The sequence below is a fragment of the Acomys minous genome (assembly GCF_964271855.1).
Source record: "Acomys minous genome assembly, chromosome: 15".
NCBI classification, from domain to species: Eukaryota; Metazoa; Chordata; class Mammalia; order Rodentia; family Muridae; genus Acomys; species Acomys minous.
This window is the reverse complement of record NC_140497.1, coordinates 79,330,290-79,348,271: the sequence shown is the minus strand read 5'-3', so window position 1 is coordinate 79,348,271 and position 17,982 is coordinate 79,330,290. Positions and strand designations below refer to the sequence as shown.

The following is a 17,982-nucleotide window of genomic DNA, read 5'->3' as shown; positions in this document are numbered from 1 at the left end:
CAGGATGCTTTCTTCCCCAACTGGGAACCTTTCTTACTGTGCAGTGTGGCAGGGGAGCCGAGAGATAAAAAGAACAGAGCCAGCAAGATGGCGTTGTGGGTAAAGGTGCTCGCTGCTAAGCTTGAGGGTCTGCGTTTAATCCTTGGCATCCTCACGGGAGAGAGAGAGAGAGAACTATTCCGGCAAGTGTCCTCTGACTCCACACATGAGCCTTGGCACACACACACACACACACACACACACACACACACACACACACACACAGAGAGAGAGAGAGAGAGAGAGAGAGAGAGAGAGAGAGAGAGAGAGAAGAGAACAAATACAAAAGAATAGCAACTTCTTTCTTTCTGTGATAACTTTTTAAAGGTGTGGATCTTTGGGTCGTTTTTGAGAAATGCGTCACAGTCTAGCCTCAGACTATGTAGCCCAGGCTGGTCTTTAACTCATGATAGTTCTGCTTCAGCCTCCTGGAGCTGGGATTCCAGGCATGAGGCTCCCTGGCTGGCTCTTTGGGCCATTTTGTGTCGTGCAATCCAGGTGACAGCGAGCAGTTCTTGTCAGCTGTCAGCTGTGTGTGGTGCTGTTTCGTCACTTGGACTGAGGCCTGCGAACGTTTAGATCCTGCATATTCTTTCAGCCAGTTCAGTCCATCTTGTGTCTCTAATGTAACATGTTTCAAATATTTCCTTTGTTTGTTTGTTTATTTATTTATTTATTTTTCGAGATAGGGTTTCTCTGTGTAGCCTTGGCTGTCCTGGACTCACTTTGTAGACCAGGCTGGCCTCGAACTCACAGCGAGCCACCTGACTCTGCCTCCTGAGTGCTGGGATTAAAGGCCCATGCCCAGCTCCTTTGTTTACATTTTAGATGGAGCTTGGCTGTGGGTTTTGTTGGTTTTGAGCCCCTCCCACCTTCTGGCATGGCCATCGCCACTTCAGTTCTGTCTCTTTGCAGCAGCTGTAAGATGCTTTAAGATGATAGTGTTGAAATGCTCCCTCAGTGAAAGCCATGTTAACACAAAGCAGGAACGGGCAGAGAGGCCAGCACGAAGATAGTGCCCATTTCTTCTTTAGGTGCACACGCACAACGCTGACTAATTAGTGGGCATATCTGACAAATTGGGAGTACAGTTCATCAGAGAGCTTGGGAGCCTAAAACTCAGGCAGCTTACAGGGAAACATATGAGAATATTAGACTGGGCAGCCACAAGAAAACAGGGCGCCAGCAACGTGGGTTGGATTGATGAGCTTCTGCCTGTGTCCGCTGAGCAAAACCTTCACTAGTCAACGGGACTTAGGAAAGAAACGTTGGTGATAAATAGAATGAATGAAAAAAACAACACCTAGGAGACCAAGGGGACAGACTCGACCTCATAGGGAAGGATCAATTCTACTGTATCAATGGTCAAAGAACCACGGGGCTTGTTTATGCAACAGCAATATAAGCACAAACCCTTGGGGAAAGACTCAGCCCTCAGCACGGTTATGAAATGCAAATTACGCTGGGAAAAATCATCTTAAATATACAATCACCGTCTGGTGAGTCTTTTGAGAAAACCGTATTTCCACACTGACATAAATTAGTACAAATATTCCTGGGAAACAACATGGCAAAGTGTAACAAGCCACGTAACACTACACTCTTTGACCTGGTGACACATTTGGGATGGTCTCCAGGAGAAATAAATCAATACAAAACTACAGGTGCTAGAAAGATGGCTCAGTGGGTAAGAGCACTGGCTGCTCTTCCAGGGGACCTTGGATCAGTTCCCAGTACCCACACCATAGCTCACAATTGATTGTGACACCAGGGAGTCTGATGCCCTCTGCTAACCTGCACACAAGTGTTACACACACACACTCACTCATATGGATACACATAGACACACATATACACAAAAGAAACAGATTTTAGAAAAACACAACAAATTATCTAAAAATTATTAAATAGGAATAGTATGTTTTGTTGTTTCTAACAAAATCTTAATCGTTTGAATTTACCAGTAAAGACTCGGGAGCCAGATGCTGGGATGAAAGCCTGCCAGCTCAGAGAGGCAGAGAAAGCACCCAGCTGACCTTCCTTCTCAGCTCATGTCCCAGAAGGAAGGCTTCTTTTCTTTTTCTGTTTCAAACAAGACTTCTCAAACTAAATGTCCCTCCCTTCTACTTCCTGTGCATCTCTCTCTCCATTCTCCTGACTTCCTCTTACTCTCTTATGTTTTTTTTTCTTAATAATCCTATGTTCACTTCCTGTCAACTGACTGAATGCTCTGCCTCATGACCCATGGTTGACTTTATTTAATCTTGTTTACAATATTAAAGTAGAAAGGTCTTAGATTAAAAGTGTGTGCTAAGGCTGAGCCACACCAGAAAAGCAGGTGCTTTTTTCCAAGTAAGTAACAAAATCTCAGAGGTCACAGTGTAATCAAATATCCTGCAACAATGTTTAATCAATAAAATATTATTAACAATAATATGCTTTTGTGTTATAAAAACAAATGGAAAAGTCAATGTAAAATCATGCCAAGTGAGAACATAGTTGACTTAACTTTGTAAACACTGACTATAGATTTACTTAAAAAAGCAATCAAGCGGGCTGGAGAGATGGCTCAAAGATTAAGAGCACTCACTGCACTGGCTCCTCTTCCGAAGGTCCTGAGATCAATTCCCAGAAACCACATGGTGGTTCACAACCATCTATAATGAGATCTGGAACCCTCTTCTGGCATGCATGTGTACATGTAGACGGAAAACTGTATACATAATAAATAAATAAATCTTAAAAAAAAGAAATCAAGTAAGAAAAAATTATTCAGTTTCCTTGCATGCCAGGATGAGAAGTAAATTTGATTTTTCTATTGCTCTGAGATTTTTTTTGTATCTACTGCTTATTACAAAGTTGATTAAAACACATTTAAAAGTTATTATTTTGATGTGGATGAGCATTTTGCCTGCATGTATCCTGCATGCCGTGTGCATTGGCTGGCTGTTCCCAGAGGTCCTTGACAGAAGACAGTGTTGGATCTCCTGGGACTGGAGTTACAGATAATTCTTAGCTACTATGTGAATGCTGGGAACTATACCAGGTCCTCAGAAAGAGCAGTTAGTACTCTAACCACTGAACCATCTCCCGAGCCCCTAAAAGCCTGATTTTAAAGGCCCTACCGTCGAGGATGGTGGTACCTGCCTGCAATCCCAGCTATGAGGAGGCTGAAACAGGAAAGTGCCATGCATCTGGGTCTTTCTACATAGAGTTGATCAGACCAGCCAGGACTACAGAGCAAGATACTGTCTCAAACAACAAACCCAGATAAATAAACAAAGGTCCTATCACAAAATGCCACTTACTAAGAACAGGACAAAGGTGACCTTTACACGTTTATCACGTGGGCTTCTGACAACTGTTCAAATCTTAGATATCAGCCGGGAAAACATAGAGTGCTCCACTGTGGGCTCCACAGACATGGTACGCGTGATGGAGAGGGATGATGGAGAGGGATGATGGAGAGGGGTGATGATAGAGAGGGATGATGGAGAGGGATGATGGAGAGGGGTGATGGAGAGGGGTGATGGAGAGGGGTGATGGAGAGGGATGATGGAGAGGGGTGATGGAGAGGGGTGATGGAGAGGGGTGATGGAGAGGGATGATGGAGAGGGATGATGGAGAGGGATGATGGAGAGGGATGATGGAGAGGGATGATGGAGAGGGGTGATGGAGAGGGGTGATGGAGAGGGGTGATGGAGAGGGGTGATGGAGAGGGATGATGGAGAGGGGTGATGGAGAGGGGTGATGGAGAGGGATGATGGAGAGGGGTGATGGAGAGGGATGATGGAGAGGGGTGATGGAGAGGGGTGATGGAGAGGGATGATGGAGAGGGATGATGGAGAGGGATGATGGAGAGGAGTGATGGAGAGGGATGATGGAGAGGGGTGATGGAGAGGGGTGATGGAGAGGGGTGATGGAGAGGGGTGATGGAGAGGGGTGATGGAGAGGGGTGATGGAGAGAGGTGATGGAGAGGGATGATGATAGAGAGGGATGATGGAGAGGGGTGATGATAGAGAGGGATGATGGAGAGGGATGATGGAGAGGGGTGATGGAGAGGGGTGATGGAGAGGGGTGATGTGGTGGTCCTATGCTTGGCTAGTTAGAGGAGACAGTGTATGAGAAGCTGTCTGGCTGCCATCTGGTCAGGCGCTCGGCTCTGGTTATGACTGCTTGGCCGTCCTGTCGGTTTGGACGTGGGATGGAGAGAGGTGGTGAAGAGCTGGCTTCCGTCCACTGGTGAGAACTCCCCCTTTGTTGAGCTAGCAACACAGCTCAACATCAAGCTTCTAGCTCCTTCTGGCTGGTTCTCCTTGTCTCTCAGGCCCACAAGCTGTTGTCTACCCCTCACATCAGCAGACGTCTTCACTTCCACTCGTGTTCCTACGTAAGGACCCTGAGACAGGACTGTTTTATTTAACAATGGCCATTTTTCTTATGTTTTCATAAGCAGGGCACAAATCTAGTAGGAACCTTCATTTGCCTTTTTTGTACCAGACATCCCTGAGTTTGTGATCTGACAAGATTCCACGTGAGCCAGGCAGTTCCTGAGGTCAAGGGTTTAGGGGTAGGGGGCCTGGTCTACACCATCTGTTTTAATCAGCCCTGTGTCTAAGTCCTGGAGTGGAAAGCTCCTCAGTTTCCCTGCTGAGATGCACAGAAGTGCTTGCTGATGGAGGAGGGGCAGGTAGGGCTTCCTGAGTGGGAGCCTAGCGCTCTTGTTATCTCTGAATCATTTCTTCCTTTCTCTTCTCGTGTTATTGCCCTCCCCCCTTAGAGGCCCTCACAGCAATGGGATAACTTCACTGAATATGTGCTGCGGTTCAGGCATGCCTGCTTGTGTGCTGACCTCTGCAACTGTCTAGGAGGTAGATGGGAAGTCATTATCTCCACCAAAAGCTGAGGAAACAGGCGCAGAGAGCAGCTTGTCTGAGTTCACCAAATAGTAAGATCAGGTTCAAAGCCAAGCAGATGGTCCAAAGGACTGATTTCCAGCCTCCTCAGTGGGCGGGGCCTGTGCTGAATGCCTGCTCAGTGGGCGGAGCCTGTGCTGAATGCCTGCTCAGTGGGTGGGGCTGTGCCTGTGCTGAATGCCTCCACATTGGGCGGGGCCTGTGCTGAATGCCTGCTCAGTGGGTGGGGCCTGTGCTGAATGCCTGCTCAGTGGGCGGTGCCTGTGCTGAATGCCTCCACATTGGGCGGGGCCTGTCCTGCCTGTGCTCTGGGGAAGGGATGCTGCAGAGAGCAAAGCAGGAATGAAGATGGAGGTGAACATGGTGCTCCATGTGTACGCGTATTGGGCCTTGCATTCTTCTCCCACTTAACCTGTGCAAACACCGAGTTGGTGGCTGGAACGTAACTGTGTTTATTATTTGTCTCTGTAATCAGCTTTACTCAGGGCACCATTTAAAAGCCACTGCTGGGCCCTGCATGTTGGCGCATGCCTTTAATCCCAGCACTCCAGAGGCAGATGCAGGCTGATCTCTGTGAGTTCGAGGCCAGCCTGGTCTACAAAGCGAGTTCAGGCTAGCCAAGGCCACACAGAGAAACCCTGTCTGGAAAACAAAACAAAACAACAAAACAAAACAAAACAAAAGCCACTGCTCTGCTTGCCCTTTCTTCTAGACCGCTGGTGACAGAAAGAATCTCTCCAACGAGTTCCTGTGTGGCACAGATGCCTCTTGTCTGGGAGCTGTCATTTGAGGACTCTATGGTGTCAGGTCCAGAGGGCACCCTCTTTCCCTTTCCTTCTCTGAGTGCTTGCACTGCATTACTTTCAGCTCCTGTCTCACTCAGAGTGATGGACTCTCGGATGGTGTTCGGCTGGCATGGCTCTTGATGGCTAGTGACTAGTCACCTTAAACAGGCCCTGAGAGGTAGGGGCATTTCATCTAGTCGGAAACTCGGGCACCTGAAAAGACACACAAGACAGGCAAACAAACCCGAATGAGCAGATCTAGAAAAACCGAGTGGTGGATGATTTCAATACAAACACAGTTTTTCTTTGCACCTCAGGCTGGCTTCCCATGAGCCTCTTGCCTCAGCCTCCCAAGAGCTGGCATTACGCAGGCATGTGGCGCCACATCCAGCTACCCACAGGTGCATTGGGAATTGACATAAGAGGAGGAAAATAGATGGAGACGTGCTGGAAATGTCTTTTGAGCAAGCACGGGGGACTGTGGGGTTTATAAGAGGCAAACTCTGGAGGCACATCAGTCTGACCCTGAGAAGCGGCAGCTTGCCTTTGCAAAGCCAAGGGTGATACTATGTAAACCGCGGGCCTTGTAGTCATGTTCTCCCTCCTCGGAGGGGATGGGGAGTGGCTTGGGTCTTGGAACCAACCTCAGAGGTCTGAGTGTATAGAGTGTGCTCTGAACCCGCGACCCCATCCTCAAGAGCATTGCCTGGGAGGCTCAGGGACTCAGCGATGGCTAAAACATAGCCCCTCCTTATCCAGGATCCCTTTCTGCCCAGTGAGGCTACTGTGGGGCTGCCTACCCCCTTAGGCCAGCCAATCAATGCTCTGATCTGGTGTGTCAGGCAGGCAAGCTGCAGGGGTCACCTCTGCTCTGGGGTCAGGGGGGAGTGATGCTCTTTCCCGGTGTCTTGGTCCTACTCACAGACCCTGTGGGCTTCTTACAAGCTGCCATGGCCAGGCTGTGTCTATGCCAGGTCTTGTCCCCCGCAGCTGTTTTCTGCACCTTGGGTTCCTGACAAAAGCAAAATAATTGCTACTTTCAGCTCCAACCAGATGGTCGCCAGGCCCGTCAGCAGGGGGAATTCTGTTGGGTGCTCCCTGCTCCCGCTTCCAGATTTCTGCTCTAGAAATGATATTCTATGTTGGTCCTCTGCAGATCACAGGGTTGAAATCGAAATGAAGAGAAGTGAGAGGTGTCAAAACAGCACGAGGGTGGTGCTGGCTCCTCTCTGTGGCTGGTGGATCTGGCAACTTCGGTACACCTCAAACAGGCACCTCCTAGCAGGCAACCTGGGCTGGCGCCCCTACCACAGCAGCACCCCCCTAGCAGGCGCTGGAGCAGGCACCCCCCAGAAGCCTCTCTCTTGAAGTCACCCCCCAACAGCCCCTCCCCAGCAGGCGCCCACAGCAGGTGCCTGGGCAGGGAGGTTAAGCTTGCTTGACTCTGCTTTTGATGAGACCCTCCCCCACCACATGTAGAGGGGCATCAATTCCAAGCTGCCTGTGAGCGCCTCACTTGTCAAGAGAGCCCTAAAGGAGCCAGCATTCGGTATACACAGAGCCCCCCAGTCTAACAAGCGAGCCTCACCTTTTCCCCAAAGAGGAGCTTCATGTCATCTGAAGAGGCCTTTGAGGAGCATAGAAAGAAGTGTCTTGGGGAGCAGAGAGAGAGATATGCTGTGGACAGTGCAAGACCCTAGTGTAAACTAGCCTGTGCCATGGAGCCCTTACCTCACGGGGCAATGCTTTGGGGTCATTGTACTTTAAAAAGATTAGTAAGGGGACATAACAAAAACAACTGACTTTTTTTTTTGCTTTGTTTTGATTTGTTTTTTCTGTCAAATATTTAGCAACGAGCTGTCTCAAAGATGCCTCTTCTCATACAGGTTGACAGTCCCATATCAGAGATGCTTAGGATCAAAAGTACTTTGGATTTTGAATTTAGATTTGGGAATACTTACATACGCATACATGAGGCACCCCAGGGTGGGAGGCCAGCTCTAAATTTAAATTCACCAGGATTCATATGTAGTTAGCATATATAGCAGGCAATTGTGTCGGGCCTGACCTCTCACAGTATAGAAGCAACAGATGGAGAGATCTATTTTTGTTCACGGTTTCAGAAGTGTCAACCCATGGCTACTTGAGGTGAGGCTTGCTGTCATGTGGCAGGACAGGGATGCTCAGCCCATGAAAGCCAGAGCAATGGAAGCGGGGCTGGTGATAAGATCCGTCTTCAAAGACACTCACTCTGGTTGGTTCCTCCAACCAGACCCCACCTCCTAGTTTCCTCACCTCCCCAAAATGCCCATCAAATGATGAATTCAGTGAGCTCTCATGTGCACACGCACAGGCATATCTCTGGGTGTGCACGCATGCGTGTGTGTGCTCTTGAAGGCACACTTGTGACCAAGGCACCGAAGCGGGCGTCAGAGGACAACCTATTGTCATAGGTAACTTCTCTTCTTTCAACATCTGGATCCCAGGGATCAAACCCAGGTGGCCAGTCATGGTGACAATGTCTTTACCTGCTTCTAGCCGCTGAACCATGCTGCCTAAGTTCTGAGTCAGAATAAACAAATTCTAACAAATGTCTTCCCATCGAGGGATCTTTTATATATGTGTATAGTGTCTGGATTAAATCTATCCTTCAAGCCTCCCTTACTCCCCACCACTTTCCCTTCCAAACTTCATGTGCTCTTTTAAAAAAAAAGCCATGGAGGCCACCTAGTGCTGCCAGCATGTGTATACGTGTAGGGCCATTTAGCGGAGCATGTGCAGCCCCAAAGAAAGCTGACTCTCTTTCCCCCAGGAAACCATCAACTGCCAATAGGTCCTCAGCTAGGGGGAACCTACATTGTGCACAACTGACATATGCTTGTAAAAATAAAGAAACAATAAGCAAGCCGATAAAAGCTTCTTTTTAACACAGGAGAAATTATAGTGTGACTATAGGGCCATGGGAACTACGTTACAGGGGGGAAGGGGTAGAGGGAAACATGCTGAGCACCATGTGAGGATGTGCAAGGGAGCGCCAGTCTTAAAGGCAGCGAGGGTAGTCTTCTGCAGTAACAGAGACAGAAGGGCGCCCAGTCACAGAGGAGCTTTCCTGGGATCCTGGGAAATGAAGAGAGTACCTCTCTTCCCCCACGCCCGCCCCTCCTCACCCCTACTTCCTGTTCTCTATCACTACTAGCCAGCTTGGTTCTGGGTGGGCTGTTTTCCTTGTTGGAGCCTCTGCATTTTGGAGGGTGCTTAGCAACACCGCTGCTGGCCTCTTACCCACTAGAGGGCAGTATCTCCCTTCAGGTTTCAGATGCCTTAACCAATGATGTTCCTGACATGGCCAAGTGCACAGCCTTGTGGCATGTCAAGGAAGAACAGAGGACTTAAAGTGAGGACCCTGACCCTCCCTGATAGGGCAGGGGTGTGGCTGCATTCCAGGGGCATCTTCCTAGTTGCTAGGGGGTGGCTTAAGTTTTGTGTGTATTGTGTTTTTTCATCTTTTGGACAAAGCCAGGGAACAGTAGCCCTTATAACCCCTGCTTATAAGTGGAGAGACTGAGCTTTAGAGAATCATCAGGTTCTGAGCCCATTTTAACCGTCATGTCATAGAATGATGCCAGGCGTGGTGGCACATGCCTTTAATCCCAGCACTTGGGAGGCAGAGGCAGGCGGATCACTGTGAGTTCGAGGCCAGCCTGGTCTACACAAAGTGAGTCTAGGACAGCCAAGGCTAACACAGAGAAACCCTGTCCTGAAACAAATAACAAACAAACAAAGTGCAGAGTACATATATGCATTGCTCTGTGTGTGTGCGTGCGTGCATGTGTGTGTGTGTGTGTGTGTGTGTGTGTGTATGTGTGTGTGTGTCCTCTGCTTTTGTGTGGAGGCCAGAGGTCAATGTCTCAATGTCTGGTGTCTTTCTCATCTTCCTTCTACCTTATTTTTTGAGGCAAGGTCTATTCTGGTCTGGAGCTCCCTGGTTTGGCTAAGCTAGCTAGCCAGAGACCTCCAGGAACTGTCCTGTTTTAGATTGGCAAACGTCTTACCGGCTGAGCCACCTCTTGGTTCTGAGCTATGTTTTCTCTATCTGTGTCTCCATCTATGGGCCTGCAAGCCTCTCCCTGTCTCTCTTTAGGATCAAGGGATGACTGGAGAAATAACCAGAACTTGGCCAGTACCCAGAACTGTTTTCCCAAACACTCTAGTTAGTTGGCCAGAAAACCAAATATCCAAGACAGGTGTCTTCTTTGCTGCCCCTGTAGCTATCACCTTGTCCCCAGGAGTCCTCGCTGCCCCCTGTTTGTTTCCCCTTACTTTCCCCCAGGTCCTTGGTAGACAACAGTTCCCTGTGGCTGCACAAGCCTGGATATCAAAGGCTCTGCTGTGAGGTGCCTGGGGGCAGCTGGGTGCGCAGCCAAGAGAATGCAAGCAGGATCTGGATGGAGTTGCTGTCAATCACTCGCTTAGCGTTTCCCTGGCTGGAAGCAGCATCTGCTGCGGGATGGCAGTGTGGCAAAGCAGCGGCCAACCTCAGCTTCACTGTTTCAACATTGAACACTGAGTCTGATTGGTGGGACATGTGTGCGTCTAAAACTGCCACTTCCAGGGCCAGGGTTACCCAACACCTGAACAAATCCCATTTAAGACCTCAGGTATACATAAGACATTGATGGACAGCCAGGATCTGGAGCTGTTTTGCTAGTCTGGAAGGGTTTGGTCATGGTACTTAGCCCCAGTTCAATCACTTAGAGATCCCGAGTTACTTATTTAATGTCTCTGGGCCTCAGTTGTGCACATCTGTGAAATGGGAATTCTGGTATCTACTCATAACAGTGAAACTGATGGGTAAAGTGACAGTCCCCAGGGGCACTTCTGTGACTCTTGGTGTCCCCTGCAGCCTCTTTCCATGTGCCCTGAGGCTGGGGCTCTGCCTCAACTGCTGCCGCTGGACGCTTGGCTTGCTCCTGCCTTCTGGCTATGTGAATAATGCTACAGTGGACACAGATGTACAAAATATGTGGAACCCCAAAAGTCTTTAGGATGCCAACCTAGAGGTAGACTTGCTGCATCTATTGGTGACTCTAGCTGTGCCATTTTGAGAACCTGCCACATATTTCCATGTCGCCACAAGCAGTTTGTAAGGCTTCCCACCTCTCCGTACCCACGCCAATGTTTTCAATTTTCTGCCTTTTTAATAACTGCTATCCAAAAGGGTCTGAAGTGACGATGTACCGACATAAAAATATACATATACATATATATACACACACACATACAGGACCCTCTTTTTCAGACTCAGGGTTCTGCATCTGCGAGCAATTCTGCTTGAATTTTGCCTCCTTCACCCACCTACCTGCTGGGGTCATATCTTACCCTTAAGGTATTAGGCCCCACAGCCTCGTCACAGCTGCCTTTGGACCCCCAAATTAGTCAGACACCCTTATATCTCATATACCGCTTGCTTCAGTTCCTGGCAGCCACTTGATATAACTTCAAATAATCTGGCAAGTGACTTAATTTTTAAGCTGTTGTCAGCTCACGGGGACATGGGCCCTCCATGAGGAGGTACCCACAGTGTGAATCCAGACCTAAGGTTAAGGACTGGTACCTACGGGAGCTCAATAAATGGCCTCATAAACTTGGGTACTCTTGTTTCTGGAAAACGGGCTGAATAAGACGCAGGACAATGGCCATGGTATTGTCAGGAAGGGAATGGACTTACAGGCTGGGAGGGGCAGACGGTAAAACAGGACTTGGACCACGTGCATGGGTTCTGAGTTGATTGGAAGGACGCGATGCACTTGGGTCTCTCCTGCCGGATGGAGGGCGGTGCCCGGGGCCATCCCATAGGCATGCTAACATGAGCCTCCCTGCCACAAGCTGGGCTGGGCTCTCTCATTTGCTGTGTCCTTCACCTGTAAGGCAGAGACCACGATGTCACTCTGCTCAGCCCCCTCAGCAACGCCAAGAACGTGATTCTGCATGAAGCACTTAGAACCAGGTCTGGAACTCCGCGAGCTCTCAGTCGTCTGTACAGTTCTGACACTGGAGAGACCAGAAGCTTCTGTCAATTATCCCTCCTCCCTGACCTGTAAAGCACTATTCTTTCTCCCTCTGATGGGTCCAGAATGCATGAGCAGATCTTACTTTAAGAAAAAAAAAATCATCTCTCTAGGCTCCTTTTCTATTACACAGGGAGTTACTAACAGACTCATTGCAGATACTGCACCGAGCAGGAGAGCCAGGGTAGAGGAGGCCCCTGCCTCCGCCCTTAGAAGCTCTGGAGGTCGTGGGTTCCCCCTCTTCTTGTGGCTAGCAGCTGGAGCTTGGGAAGCAGAGGTGATGAGCTTTTTCTGTCTCCACGTCCTGGCTTTTGGTAGATTTAGACAGGGGTTTTAGATCAAATGGAGGCTTCCCTTAGCAGTTGTGGAAGACTCAGGTGCCTATGGTCTGTCTGGAGGTAGCAAATGTCAGGCTGATGGTTACACTAGTGGTGTCCTGGGCCAACAGTTGATTTTGTTTTGTGACATGTGCGTTTCATTTCACATGAGTTGGGGGAATCAGTTAGTAATAAAATATAATAGGAATAAAGTAATCATTTAAAAATAATGGCTTTACTCAGAAGGCAGAGGCAAATGGATTGCTGTGAGTTCGAGGCCAGCCTGGGCTACAAAGTGAGTCCAGGATAGCCAAGGCTACACAGAGAAACCGTGTCTCAAAAAACCAAAAAAAAAAAAAAAAAAAAAAGGCTTTATTGAATTATGACTTCCGTGTTAGCTTATTTGAAGAATATCACTTTATAATACACCCACAAAATTGTACCACATGACTAAAGTCAGTTAAAAAGCCAGTGACATCCTGGTTACTTCTTACTTCCAAAGCCAGATACTCCCTGGTCCCCTCCCCCTACCTGCAGGAAGGAACTCATGCAACACTATTCTACTTTTAGCTTTCAGATGGGAAAATCTTCTGTAACCAGAATTGAAATCACCCTTTTCCGGAGGGAAGGTTCCTGCATAATAAGGCCCATGTTAGTGATTGCTGCATAATGTGTTGTCCCCGAATGTAGCATGTAAAAAGTGTTTTCTTTCTCACAGTGTAAGGTATGGGCAGGGATCCTGGAGTAGTTTAGCCCAGGGCTGTGCCTTGCTGGGGACCTTGCTTGACACTCTGCGGGTCAGGACTACGATGCTGCCTGCAGGTGTGCAGGGGTAAGGATCTGCACCCAAGCTGATTTGCATCCGTGGCAGGATCCAGCAGCTATGACCTGGGAGGCTGGGACCTCACTACACTATTGGCCGGAGGGCCTCTGCGCCTTGCTGGAGCATAGTCTCTGGTCAGGACCTCACTTCCTAGAGTGATATCCCTGCCCCCAGTGTCTTTCATGGAAATTTGGTTTTAATTGTATCACATCCAAGATCTAGAGTTTTAGCTGATGGGCAAGTAGAGTCACATTGAATTTTTCCACTCCCGATTTTGTCTCCTAACTACTTGACCATTGCAAAATTAATAGACCCTCTACTATGGCAGCTTACTTCATATCTGACTCCTGAGAGAAATCTGCTTACAAATCTTTTGTCATGTAAGCACAGAACTGACATTCCTTCATACTGCTGTGTTTTTGTTTTTGTTTTATCAAAAGTAAATTACTAAAGGAGACATGAGGCCGTGAGACGGTGGTAAACACTTGGTCGTCTTTGGGTTCTGACCAAACAGTTGCTTCCCTCTCGACAGGTCCTGTAGAACTTAGGCATCAGAAACCCAGACCACAAGCTGGGCGGTGGTGGCACACGCCTTTCATCCCAGCCCTCTGGGAGGCAGAGGCAAGTGAATTGCTGTGAGTCCGAGGCCAGTCTGGTCTACAAATAGAGTCCAGGACAGCCAAGGCTACACAGAGAAACCCTGTCTTGAAAAACAAAACAAAACAAAACAACAACAACCAAAACAAAAGCCAAACAACAACAACAACAGCAAAAGCAAAGAACAAAAAGACCCATACCACTTTAAGCGTGAAAAGGGACTGTGTTGACCGTAGCAGTTGAGAGGAACTCTGAGGAGACTCACAGGATGGAGGGACCCCCTCAGGCTTCTAGGCAGGAAGTTCCCTGGCTACCAGGTGCAGCCCATCACCTCTGGGTCTCCTTTCCATTCTCTGCATGACTAATAAAAGCCCAAATAAGGCTTTGACCTAGAAAAGAGACAGAGTTGGCCAGTTGTTTATTCTCATTGTCATGAGGACAGGGGCTTTGTGTTTAGCCAAACATGGGCTGCACAAATGTCCTAGGAAACCAACAACCAACAGTGCAGATGCTGACTTGAACCCGTGTCTGAGCTCTGTACATGGACAGGCAAGCTCTGCAAACAGCCCTCCCATTTTTGGGAGATTTCCCACGGGACAAGATGTTGCCATCGTCTCCATTAAGGACCTCTCTTCCTGGAGTGATATCCTTGCTCCCAGTGTCTTCCATGGAAACTTAGATTTAATTGTATCGCATCCAAGATCTAGAGTTTTAGCTGATGGGCAAGTAGAGTCACATTGAATTTTTCCACTCCAGATTTTGTCTCCTAAACTACTTGACATTTGAAGAATTAATAGTAGAGACACAAAGGCCAAAGACAACACAGAAAGCAACGCTCTATCTCATGAGCTCATGGCCAAGGTTAAATTATGAAAGCAAAGCTCTCTGTTTACTGCGCTTTCGTGACTCACAGGCGAACTGCTGTTTGTCCTTCGCTTTTGACCTCTCAACCAAGGAATGAGTTGTCACATTCATAAAAGCCACATGTATTCAGGGACTCATCCATCTCAGGGCCTAGGGTAAATCTTGTAGATTGAGACCAAGGTCAGTTGGGGCACTTGACTTTGTAAGATGTAACATTGTGTTCCTATTAAATATGTATATTGACACTGAAGTTACCGTAATTCTTCCACGGAAGAGCTACACAGACTCCCCACCTGCCCACTCTGGCCTGGGCCCCAGCGACTGACTCACAGCCCAGTGTTTCAGCTTTGTCAGTGGCCCTTCCTGAGTGGCCCTGCCGTGCTAAGTGTATGGGCCACTTTCCGACCGCCTGGCTTAGGGCTTTCTCTTTACTAGATAGAAAAGCAAGCTGCTTCTTCACTTGATAGCAGTGAGGTATAGAGGAGTAAAGGCAGAGCTTACTGGAGAGTTCCCAGAAGCAAACAATCGTGTCTTTGTCGGGAACTCCGTTCTTGGCTCAGAAAGACTTGGATTTGACTGTTAGCAAAGATGCTAAGGTGTTAGAACCTGTGCCTTCAAACAAAGCTCACACCTGTGGATCTTTGTTTTCTCCTCTATAAAATGGCGCTTTAGTAATGGTTCAAACCACACAGCCTTGCTTAATATGATCAAGGCAATCCAGGTAAAGCACTCGGCACTAATGGGTACATTGTTTTAACACCATTGGAGCTAGAAGTAATAATTTCAGGGATAACCAGTGTTGGGTCCCTGGGTATCTATTTTCTGCCATGGACTAGTAGCATCTCCTAAGCATCCAAACAAAAGGCAAGCCACCACCACAATAACCATCATCACCATCACTGCCACAACCATCATCACCATCATCACCACTGTCTGGACCTTCTCCACCAGCTCTGCCACCATCACCTTCACTACTTCTTATGGCAACAGCACTACAGTGACATGAGGTATCTTAGCAGAGTCATGGAAACAGGTATAGGCTGGCCTTACATGTAGGATTTATCAGTTCTCCTCTCAGGGATCCTGACCCTCGACTATAAAACAAGGAAGGTGTCACCTGTGATAAGCATTAGAGATGGTAAGGTCATTAATCCCCACTCTCAGCTGGCTGTGAGAACCTCCCCCACCCAGAACCTTCCATCTCTGGGTCTCTAGAAGGCAAATCTCACCATTCCTATGGTTAGGTTTATCTTCCTTCACAGCCGTCTGAGACAGACTTCATGGCTGTTAAGTCTGCCCCAATTTCCTTCAAACCAAGGCTCATGGAACCATGATATGGGCCCGCTGTCCACAGACATGCTCTTCCTAGAACACTTACAAGGGCCCATGAAGAGACGCAGAGCACGCTCACTTCCAGGAGTGTAGGCAGATAGGTAAACCAGAACAAATGTGCACTCAAGCGGTTGAGCTTTTGCCTGAAGACTGAAAGAAGGATTAGCAAATAAAAGGCTTGTTTGGTGTTGGGGAGAAATGGTGTTAAAAGCCTCTGGAAGATAGGCCTACATTTCCAGAAAGTTCTTTATGGCTTTTAACAGTTCTGGAAAGCTATCCACCAAAAAAAAAAAAAAAAAAAAAAAAAGATGGTATATTCTCAAGTTACTGATTCTTCCTGTCGCAGCATCTTTCCTAGATGAATGTCATTTCCCATAAGTCCTCACTCAGGAGGGAAAAACAAGGGGTAGCTGAAAGGTTTGATGACAGTGGTTGACCTTCGCCCCTCCTTGTATCTTGCAGCCTACTTCTGCTTCCTCCTTACTGCTCTGGGTGCGACGGCTGCTGCCCATCACCTGTGGAGCCACAGGTCCTACACGGCCAAGCTGCCTCTCAGGATATTTCTGGCAGCTGCCAACTCCATGACTTACCAGGTGTGGATGGATGGAGGGCTCCTGAGGATCAGCTAGCGATGTGAGAGGAGAGAAGGGAGGGTCTGATATTTTCTTTTGTCCTAGGCCCATTGATCAGCCTCAAACACTTTCAGGCTACCCCAGAGTTTTCATCTTTTAGTCTCCTAGAGCTTTAGATACAATAAAAGATATCTTGGGGGGATTCTGTGCCTCAAGTCATGCAGCCAAAGAGGGAAGGAGACTTCTCTATCCGGAATCCACATCATGAAGATACCGTGATGCCTCAACATTAGCTCTATATGTATTTTGCACATGAGCGTCACAGTGTCCTATAAAGTAGCTGTTACATGAACACCAAGGGAATGGATGGGTTTGTTTCTTTTTTTTGAGACAAAATCTGAAGTAGCTCAGGCTAGCCTCAAATTAGTTACGTAGGCGAGGATGGCTTTGACTTTTTGATCCTCCTGAGTGCTGGGATTAGAGGCATGCCCTCCCATAGGCAGTTTATGTGGTGCTGGAGGTGGCCTCATGCGTGCAAAGCAAGGAGCCTACAAATTATGTCACATCCCTGTTCCCTAAGCCAGTGGTTGCCAATCTTCCTAACGCTGCGACCCTTTAATCCAGTTCTTCATGTTGTAGTGACCCCAGCCATGAAATTATTTTTGCTGCTACTTCATAGCTGTAGTTTTGCTACCGTTTTGGAGATAAAGGTTTGCTAAGTGGGTCACAACCCACAGGTCGAGGACCACCGCCCTAACCTGATTCTTAGTAAGGTTAAAGAACCTACTCATGGGGTAGAGGTAAAGTGTGTGGCATCCAGGATGCTCACTCTCACACGGAAGCCAACCATTGCCCTGTGCAATCACAGTGGGAGGTCTGTTGGATCTGGAGTCCAGGACTTAGAAACTTTGACAAATGCTAACTGTGAATCACACATCCTCCCTACTACACTTCTCTGCAAAAATAAGACTGCCTTCATTGCCAGAGTTATTGCATAATCACTGAAGGCGGTGGGGAGCGACAGAAATTTAAAGAGAAACTTAGACACTGTTTTCTTTGCGCTGGAACGCGACTGTACCCGTCAGGTCAATTCCAGTCCTGGACCCTCGCCAGCACCTTGGCCATTTTCTGAGCTTCTGGAATTTTGGTTTGGCCATAGATTTCTGTTTTCTGAGTTCCTCATTTGATCCAAGCTGCTTGGGTACGAACAAATTGTTTCCAAAGTTTCTACCCATGTTTGCATATGGACAAATCTGGGCCTGCTTGTTTTTGCTCATCCAGAAGGAGTGGTGATTTAAAATCCAGGGAAACAAACAACCAGGAGCCTCCTTGTGGCCTCAGACACACACCTGTTGTGGGCACCTCTAAAATGGGCCTCCCATTCCTCTAAGACTATGACCCAGCATTTCTCTAACTGCCCTCATGGCGAAGAATTCACTACCCCAATTGGAGGCCTCTCTACAGTTGGATTGCTCATAAAGCAAGCAGGGTGACACATAATACCTCAGTCAGGAAGAACATTTGGTGGGAGGAGCCTAGACTCCTTCAAGCACATCCATGACTTAGTGTCGGAGTCCCTAGAATACAGCGTTGAGCACAGAGGAGCAGCCCGAAGCCTCTTGCCTCCATTTCTTATGCTTGCTCTTTGTAGCGTGAACTCTGTGCCTT

At 48.1% G+C, this 17,982-nt stretch overlaps 1 protein-coding gene across 1 annotated transcript in view; it reads left to right on the top strand.

The window, feature by feature from the left end:
* SCD5 (stearoyl-CoA desaturase 5) overlaps positions 1–17,982 on the top strand; it is a gene marked incomplete at its 3' end in the record, with an annotated part of 102,360 nt that overhangs the window by 28,951 nt on the left and 55,427 nt on the right. The window contains 1 exon segment of the mRNA XM_084760557.1: positions 16,205–16,335. Coding sequence (XP_084616683.1) covers positions 16,205–16,335 — 131 coding nt within the window.